Below are 8541 nucleotides of genomic sequence, written 5' to 3'. Positions count from 1 at the left end.
CAAGGCACCGTGGCTCGGTCAAACATTCACCGGAACTGCACCGTCAGCTTCACCCGCCCTGACCCTATAAAGTTAGCGATTCGTCCTTTTCCCTTCCTCGAAGAAAAAAACAGCCCTTTCCTGAAACAACATCTCCTGCCTGTTCTCTTTATGTGCTCTGCCGTCTCCCTCTTACTGGGGAACCCCCCCAGGAGAAGAGCCGAGGGCCTCCTCCTCCTCCTCCTCTACCTCAGGGCTGGTGAGGAAGGTCTCCAGGTGTTGCGTTCTGCTCAGGAGGGAGTGGCCCGCCACCTGCTGAAGGTACGCCCCCAGAGCCCGGCAGTACGGCGTCCAGGTCTCCCCCGTGGCCAGCAGACCTACCGTGGGGGAAAAGACCACCGTTATCCAGCTCTGGATGGGGAGGTGAATGTCAGTGGAGAGGGAAAGGAGAGGGGAGAGAGAGACAGGAAGGTGGAGAGAGACAGGACAGGGGAGAGAGGACAAGGGAGAGAGAGGGGACAGGGGAGAGAGACAGGACAGGGGAGAGAGGACAAGGGAGAGAGAGAGGACAGGGGAGAGAGACAGGACAGTGGAGAGAGGACAAGGGAGAGAGAGAGGACAGGGGAGAGAGACAGGACAGTGGAGAGAGGACAAGGGAGAGAGAGAGAACAGGGGAGAGAGACAGGACAGTGGAGAGAGGACAAGGGAGAGAGAGAGGACAGGGGAGAGAGACAGGACAGGGGAGAGAGGACAAGGGAGAGAGAGAGGACAGGGGGAGAGAGACAGGACAGGGGAGAGAGGACAGGGGAGAGAGAGAGGACAGGGGAGAGAGACAGGACAGTGCAGAGAGACAGGACAGTGGAGAGAGAGACAGGACAGGGGAGAGAGAGAGGAAGGTGGAGAGAGACAGAACAGTGGAGAGACAGACAGGACAGTGGAGAGAGACAGGACCGTGCAGAGAGACAGGACAGTGAAGAGAGACAGGAAGGTGGAGAGAGGGCATGTAGTGCAGGACCACAGGTCTCAGCGGTTGCGGCCTTCAGGCGGAGAACAGGAAAGTAGAGACAACCATTTGGTTGGACTTCCTGAGTTTTTTTCCCGGCGCATGCAGAGCGGTGCCAAACGCGTACGTACCGAGCTGTCGGACCAGCTTCACCGGAGCGTTCTGCTGGGCCCTGGCTGGGAGGGGAGGGAACTGTCCGGGAGCGACATTAAAACACAGAACAACACCCGGTAAGAAAAGGCTCTCTGTTCCCAGGATACAGTCAACGCACGCGTCACCGACTCAAATCATCCGAGTGTGCTGCCGGTGCAGAGATGCACGGCAGCAATCAGCGGAGCGAGAAGCACTGACTATGATCCCCTGGATCCCGGGAACATCCTCCAGGGAGAAGAGGTGCTGCTGCAGCCAGTCGAAGTCCTCGTAGGTCCGGTCCACGTGGTACTCCCCCGTCCCCGACAGCTGGGGTGCAGGAACCCAGCAGCCCGTTAGTGATTGAAACGGTCAACGTTTGTAAACCAAGCCCCACGTACATTTACATTCAGGGCATTTAGCAGACGCTTTTTATCCAAAGCGACTTACAATAAGTACATTTGTCAGAAGAAAGAGAAAACAACAATATATCGCTGTTGGTGCAGTAAGGATGTTCATAGGACCAAGTGCCACGCACTAACTATCACTAGGTTAACCCATTCCCCGTATCCAACAAAGCTATACGGGGAAGGGGTATAGTAGAATAGCTACTTTGGGTCTACAAAGTAGCTGTACGGGGTTGGAGCTAGATACAGTAAGGATATTCGTAGAACCAAGTGGCAAGCACTAACAATCTCTAGGTTAACCCATTCCCCGTATCCAACAAAGCTATACGGGGAAGGGGTATAGTAGAATAGCTACTTTAGGTCTACAAAGTAGCCCCAACCCCGTACAGCTACTTTGCAGAGTCTGGTGAGACACCAAACCCTCTCTTACCTTCTGAGACACGATGATGAAGGTGAGCAGCTCTCCGTCCTGGGCGGCCTCCGTCACCCTGATGGTGCTGGGGCTGACGCTCAGCGGGGGGGTCACCTCCTCCGTCCCCTCGATGACGCTGGGGCTCAGCGGGGGGGACTCCTCAGCCTCCTCTTCCTCCTGCAGTCAGAGGGGCCGGTGTCAGGGATAAACTCCCCTTCATGCAGTGAGAAACACACACTTGGACCTTTGTGAGAGCAGAGGCAGCAGTGTAACGATAGTTTCATGGATAGTAAACACAAAACGTAAGATTCCATTGTGCGGTTGCATTCTTGCTTCAAGGTGTGTCTGGATCACATGACGACCCCAAGTTGAGAAAAACGGCTTCCTAATCACCCCATAATCCACTGGAAACAGTGACTTACCATCATGGCTGAGTTTATAATCAACAACACACAGGACCCTCCCTCGGGTAGGTTCACGGAGTGCTTGGATGTTCTTTCTGAAGAAGTGTGCTTTAACACCGCACAGCCCAGTCTCCGAATGGCCCCTTGTGTTCAACACTGCTGAGGAAACGCAGGATATCCTGTTGGTCAAAGTGCACATGGTCCTTCGAGAATGGGACGAAAACATGCCAGTACAGAACTGCTGGCTCAGGGAAAAGGAAGATGAGTGAAGCTAGTGAGTCAGTAACTCAGAAGGACCCGCCCACAGAGGAAAGGGACTGAGACCAGCCCATTGGTAACTCAATCGGTAACTCAGAAGGACCCGCCCACATAGGAATAGGGACAGAAACCAGCCAATCGGTAACTCAGAAGGACCCGCCCACAAAGGAAAGGGACTGAAACCAGCCAATCGGTAACTCAGAAGGACCCGCCCACAGAGGAAAGGGACAGAAACCAGCCAATCGGTAACTCAGAAGGACCCGCCCACAAAGGAAAGGGACTGAAACCAGCCAATCGGTAACTCAGAAGGACCCGCCCACAGAGGAAAGGGACAGAAACCAGCCAATCGGTAACTCAGAAGGACCCACCCACAAAGGAAAGGGACTGAAACCAGCCAATCGGTAACTCAGAAGGACCGCCCACAAAGGAAAGGGACTGAAACCAGCCAATCGGTAACTCAGAAGGACCCGCCCACAAAGGAAAGGGACTGAAACCAGCCCATCGGTACAAGTCTCACAGGGCCAGGAGGTAGTGCCGAAATGCTCCATAGAGATGATTCAAACCCACTGCTCCTGAATATGTATAAGGATACGGAGTAAGAGAAACCGACAGAATAAAGTAAATAAATGCTTCAACTTTTATTAAATAACATCACATCATAGCAGACATACAGAGTGAGAGAGGAGAGAAGGGACGAGTCCAGTTCACAAAGTTCAGACGTTGTGCCTCAGAACTGCTCCAGGCTAGAAGGCGTACTCCTCATCCTCCTCATCATCATCGTCCCCCAGACCGTAGTAATAATGCTGTTCCCGCGTGTCGAAGAAGATGTGATCCAGGATGTCTCGCTCCTCTTCGAGGGCCTCCAGGTCCTCGCCTCCCCTGGAGAACCCCCAGCTGTGGTGGAGCGGCTCGTCCAGGAAGAGGTCATCGTCATCGTCTTCATCGTCCAGGCCGAGGCTGGAGAAGAAGTCATCAAAATCGAAGTGGAAGAAGTCTTCGTCGGAGTGCTCCTCGTGGTGGTGGAAGTCCTTGTCGTCCTGCAGGAAGGCCTCGTGCCCCAGGTAGTCGTAGGTCCTCCTGGAGTCCTGGTTGGACAGGACCTCGTAGGCTGAGACACGGAGAGAGAACGTGTAGAGATGTCATCACCATCTTTACATTTCATTTACACACTTTAGTATGCTAATGAAGGACCGGCGCTGGGCCACTTTATAATTGATACCGTTTATACTATTTGTTCTGTTTTCCCGTTTGTCCTTACTTAAGCATTTACTTTAGCATCTATTTTTATGTTTATTTAATGTCCCCTCCGGAGGATGAATAAAGTTTGTATCCATCCATCTATTCTCCTCCTCAATAATCAATAATTACAATAATATTCATTGAAAAGGGTGCCATAACAAAATTCATTTTATACATTTCACATTACGATTCGAATTAAACTTTTGAATCGTCGAATACGAGGCGGCTAAGAGGTGATGAAGAAGGTTTGGTATGGTGGATCACCTTCAACGATCTCCCGGAAGATCTTCTCCGCCCCGGAGCTTTTGTTCTTGTCAGGGTGGAACTTCACCGCCAGCTTGTGGAAAGCTTTCTGGATTTGTCGGTCGGTAGCGGTCCGTTGAATCTCCAGAGTATCATAGTGGGTCTTCTGGGTCTTCAGAGAGCTAGTCTGAACATCCAGGGTATCATGGTGGGTATTCTGGGTCTCCAGAGAGGCACACAGGCGGGATGCGATCCACAACAACGTCCACAAGTAAACACTTTGCTGGGACATGTTCTTCACTTGGTATCGGGACGCTCACACACTCGAAACCAGATCAACCGAGGTGTCTACCTCACATTCTAGTTCAGTAGCTGATCTCCCTAGGTAAACAGCAGGTTGATGGACCTAATCGTGATCCTCCATCCGGCTTGGTGAGCTGAGCTGACGTTACCTCCTAACTCTTCCAGGATTTAAGCCTTGCACAATGTCTGTGCCCACGTCAAACAGACGTACAAATGGCAAACGTACGATATTATATAAAGTATTACTGTTCTTCCTTAACATTTTAAACGGGCTTCAAATTCGTACAGTGTTGAACAGGAAGGCGCCGTCCATGCCAGTGCTCGTCCTCAGGGCTTAGTGTATTTATTAGGTTCACCACTAGGGGGCACCAGTCGTCCTCGGTGTGTTTACTGACCACTAGGGGGTGCCGGAGGACGGGAGGCCCCAAACGACTCTTCTTCTCTAGTGGTTATAAATGTTGTCAACACAGCGCAGGCCTGGAGCAGCTAGCCCTTAGCTTCGTTCTTCGGGCATTAAATCGTTTATTAACCTTCTTGAATCGGAAGCCCTGATACAGGAGCCCGTTCAGCTGTTTCTTCACGTTGGTTTGCATCCGGTAAGCTGATAATTTGTGTTATTAAACAAACAGCGACGGCAGCTACACGCTTCTGATGATAGTCAGGTAGCAGGTGGTCTCCAACATCAGCTCAGATATCGCGATAGGTGGTTTAATTGTCATTTATTTGTGCCTTATTGTGAAGCCCACGTAGGAATCATTTACCTGTCATTACCTGTCAATGTTTAATCCCTGATCTGCTTCGTTTGAAGCGCCATATCTCCACAACAACACTCGAGTCATCATTAATAATCATAACACAGGAAATAGAACACACTCTATCCCAATCATAAGAGTGTTATAACATATGTTCACAGAGCTGTTGACCAAGGACCCTCCGTACCAAGAGGTCCTCTTCTTCAGTCAGTGGAGGTGTGGACTGATGTCCGCCCTGCCGACCCCCGCCACCCCCATGCCTGCTGCGTTCTCTCTTCGCTGGCTCCAGCGCCATGCCTGACCGGGACTCGTCCTACCTGTCAGCTGGTGGGGGCGGGGGCAGCCTGGGGGAGGAGGGGGGGCGTGGCTCGGGGTCAGGCGGGGGTTCAGGGAAGGCCTAGTCGGCTCAGGGCTGCCAGGGGGGGTCTCAGGCTCCGTGGGGATGGGCGGAGGAGGGGCTCTCGGCAACGGGAGCGGGGGGTGGGGGCGCCGGCGGGGGGGGGGCGGCCGGTGGCGGCGGCGGCGTCGGCCGGGCAGGCGGTGGACGGCGTGTGCCGGGACTTTGTGCGCAAACGTGTGCAAGAGGGGCAAGCGCTGCCGCTTCCGCCACCCCGACTTCAGCGAGGTGTCGGACCTGGGCGTGCAGAAGAACGAGTTTGTGTTCTGCCACGACCACCAGAACCGGGAGTGCCTGCGCTCCAGCTGCCGCTTCGTGCACGGCTCCAAGGACGACGAGGACTGCTACAAGCGCAGCGGCGAGCTTCCGCCCAGGCTGCGGGGCAAGGTGGCGGCGCGCCTGGGCCTCTCCCCCACAGACCTGCCCCACAGCCGGGGGGAGGTGCCCCTCTGCCGGGACTTCCTGAAGGGCGAGTGCCAGCGCGGGAGCAAGTGCAAGTTCCGCCACGTGAAGAAGGACTACGAGTTCGAGCCCGCCCCCCGGGTGGGGGTGGGCGGGGCCATCGGGGCGGGGAGCGGCGGCGGGGCGGCGGCGGCGGTGGCATGGTGAACGTGGGCGGGCCGGTGGGTGGGGGCGGCGGCGGCGGCGGCGGCGGGGGCGTGGCCTGCGGGGGCGTGGCCTGCGGGGGGATGGCGGGGCTGGTGGGGGGGGTGGGCGGGGGCAACGTGCTGGGGATGGGCTGCCCCCAGCCTGGGGGTCCACCGCGAGGCGGCCATCTCCGGCGTGGGGGGCGTGGGGGGGGTGGGGCTGGGGGGCTGCCTGTCGCTGGGGCCCCTGGGGCCGCGGCGCTACGAGCGGGGGCCCTGCTCGGTGTACGACCCGCTGTTCGAGGGGGCGTTCTTCGAGCCAGGGCCCATGGAGGTGCCCGTGGACCACGGCACGCTGCAGCTGAAGCGGCGGCGGCTGGAGGGGCTGCGGCTGGTGGACGCCACCGGGGGGGGGCACTTTGAGCTGGGGGTCCCGGCCCCGCTGCCGCCCCGGCCCCTGGAGTACCGCTTCCTGGAGGAGGAGAACTGCCTGCTGCGCAAGAGGGTGGAGGAGCTGAAGAAACAGGTGGGGCTCAGTGGTTCAGAACGTCTATACGCTTAATCAGCCAATCAGAGAACGTCTATACGTTGAATCAGCCAATCAGAGAACGTCTATACGCTGAATCAGCCAATGAGAGATGTACACAGAGAACGTCTATACGTTGAATCAGCCAATCAGAGAAACAAGAGAGAACATCTATAGATTTAATCAGCAACTCAGAGAGAAACCCAGAACCCATAGGTTAAATCGGCCAATCACAGAGAACATCTATCAGCCAATCACAGAGAATGTCTTTACGTTGAATCAGCCAAAGAGAGAACGTCTTATCAATGTGTTAAATCAGCCAATGGAGAATGTCTATACGTTGAGTCAGCCAATGAGAGACGAACACTGCCATCGCCTCTGCGTTCATTAAGCTGACGTCTCCTCCCCCAGGTGTCCAACCTGCTGGCCACCAACGACGTGCTGCTGGAGCAGAACGCGCAGTACCGCAGCCAGGCCAAGGTGATCACGCTGACCTCCACGCCGCTGCCCTCCGACAGCCTGGGGCCCGCCGTGGTGAGCTCCTACAACCACAGCATCGCCCAGACCCACACCACGCTGAGCAGCGCGGGCCTACAGCCCCGCGTCGTCACCCAGCAGGACCTGGCCTCCAGCATCGCCCCCCCGGCCCCGCCCCCCATCGCGGCCCCGCCCGCCATCGCGGCCCCCCACCTCAGCGCCGAGATCACCCCCCTGGCGGCGGCCCTCGTGCAGACCATCGCCCAGGGGCTGGGGCCGCCGGTGTCCATGGCGTCCGTGGCGGTGTCCGTGGCGCCCGTGGCGGTGTCCCTGTCGCAGCCGATGGCGGGCCTCGCCATGAGCCACGCCACGGCGGGTCTGACCATGAGCCACGCCACGGCGGGCCTCGCCATGAGCCACGCCACGGCGGGTCTGACCATGAGCCACGCCACGGCGGGTCTGACCATGAGCCACGCCACCGCCCCCATGGTGTCCTACCCCATCGCCAGCCAGAGCATGAGGATCACCACGCTGCCCCACTAGGGGGCGCTGTGGGCCAAGTCAGCGCCCTGTGGTGGGGTCGCCACGGTTCGATGTACGAGGGACTAAAGGCATTACAGAGAATGTAATCAGGTTAGGAAGGGTGGACCTTGGCAACCAAAGGTGGAAATAAAGAGAAAACATTACAGCCCTCCTGAGCGTTGCTACGGACGACGAGCCACAGGGCCGACGGACCAGGAATAGCATCAGGAGAAATGCAGCGAGGCCATTTGTAATATTTGAGGTATTTCCATGAGTCACGAGGAGAACAGAGCCCTCAAAGGTCGTTCTCAAACGCTCTTGTGTCATTTACTGTTTGGTTTTTCCAATAAGAATAACACCTTGTTTCTGTTGTGTCGGCTCCGTTTCTTTTTCTGCGCTCATCAGTCAATAATCAATCAATGTATCAATGTGATGTCGCGGCCAGACGGTCGATGTTCCAATGAGCAGCGTTCTGTGTTGAGGCTGTATCTGGACCCTGAACGTTCAGTGACCTAGTTTGGTTTGTCTGGTTGGAGACCGTTCATTCAACAACCCGGGTCTCTATACCGTCCGTCTGTTTAAACACATCCTGTTGGTTGTGTTTTCATTTCCTAAGCTCCAGTCATATTGACCTTCTGCAGCAGGCCTACACCTTAAAACGCTTAGTATGCAGGTTTAAAACGCACCTCCCCAGCACTAATCCTCCGCTATCGTGATCCATCCACTAAAGACAAAAGGGACCCCAGGGTCAATACGCCACATACACGAATAATCAGCCAATAAACTGTCTGATCCCAGACGTTTGATTCTGTATTGGTACTGAGACGACCGTTTTGTTCCCCGGTAGTAAACCATCTATTACTGATAGTTTGCCGCAGCGTGGAGAGAGTCAAACATGCGCGT

At 55.8% G+C, this 8541-nt stretch overlaps 3 protein-coding genes across 3 annotated transcripts in view; 1 reads left to right on the top strand and 2 right to left on the bottom strand.

The window, feature by feature from the left end:
* The window catches only part of si:dkey-28n18.9 (sorting nexin-6), a 7705-nt gene extending 5115 nt beyond the window's left edge, over positions 1 to 2590 (bottom strand). Inside the window, exons 1-5 of the mRNA XM_030375429.1 lie at positions 2353 to 2590; positions 1949 to 2107; positions 1334 to 1441; positions 1114 to 1174; positions 229 to 356 (exon numbers count right to left, since the gene is read on the bottom strand). Coding sequence (XP_030231289.1) covers positions 229 to 356; positions 1114 to 1174; positions 1334 to 1441; positions 1949 to 2107; positions 2353 to 2358 — 462 coding nt within the window. The 5' untranslated portion in view covers positions 2359 to 2590. The remainder of the gene's footprint in view (positions 1 to 228; positions 357 to 1113; positions 1175 to 1333; positions 1442 to 1948; positions 2108 to 2352) is intronic.
* Positions 2591 to 3206: 616 nt separating this feature from the next.
* LOC115556949 (dnaJ homolog subfamily B member 9) lies at positions 3207 to 4734 on the bottom strand. The gene is made up of 2 exons (XM_030374401.1): positions 4096 to 4734; positions 3207 to 3700 (listed from the first exon to the last, which is right to left on the bottom strand). Exons 1-2 carry the CDS (start codon positions 4364 to 4366, stop codon positions 3336 to 3338), a joined length of 636 nt encoding a protein of 211 aa, XP_030230261.1. The 5' UTR covers positions 4367 to 4734; the 3' UTR covers positions 3207 to 3335.
* A 74-nt stretch (positions 4735 to 4808) lies between these two features.
* zc3h10 (zinc finger CCCH-type containing 10) lies at positions 4809 to 8010 on the top strand. The gene is given in 8 exon segments (XM_030374400.1): positions 4809 to 4973; positions 5291 to 5513; positions 5516 to 5640; positions 5643 to 5699; positions 5701 to 6120; positions 6123 to 6269; positions 6271 to 6639; positions 7051 to 8010. Coding segments are annotated over 7 exon segments (1818 nt in total). The 5' UTR covers positions 4809 to 4973; positions 5291 to 5422; the 3' UTR covers positions 7660 to 8010.
* The last annotated feature ends 531 nt before the right edge of the window (positions 8011 to 8541 follow it).

This window comes from Gadus morhua, chromosome 13 (genome assembly GCF_902167405.1).
Source record: "Gadus morhua chromosome 13, gadMor3.0, whole genome shotgun sequence".
Lineage (NCBI taxonomy): Eukaryota > Metazoa > Chordata > Actinopteri > Gadiformes > Gadidae > Gadus > Gadus morhua.
Note: the sequence above shows the minus strand (reverse complement) of the source record. Positions and strands in the feature narration are given on the sequence as shown.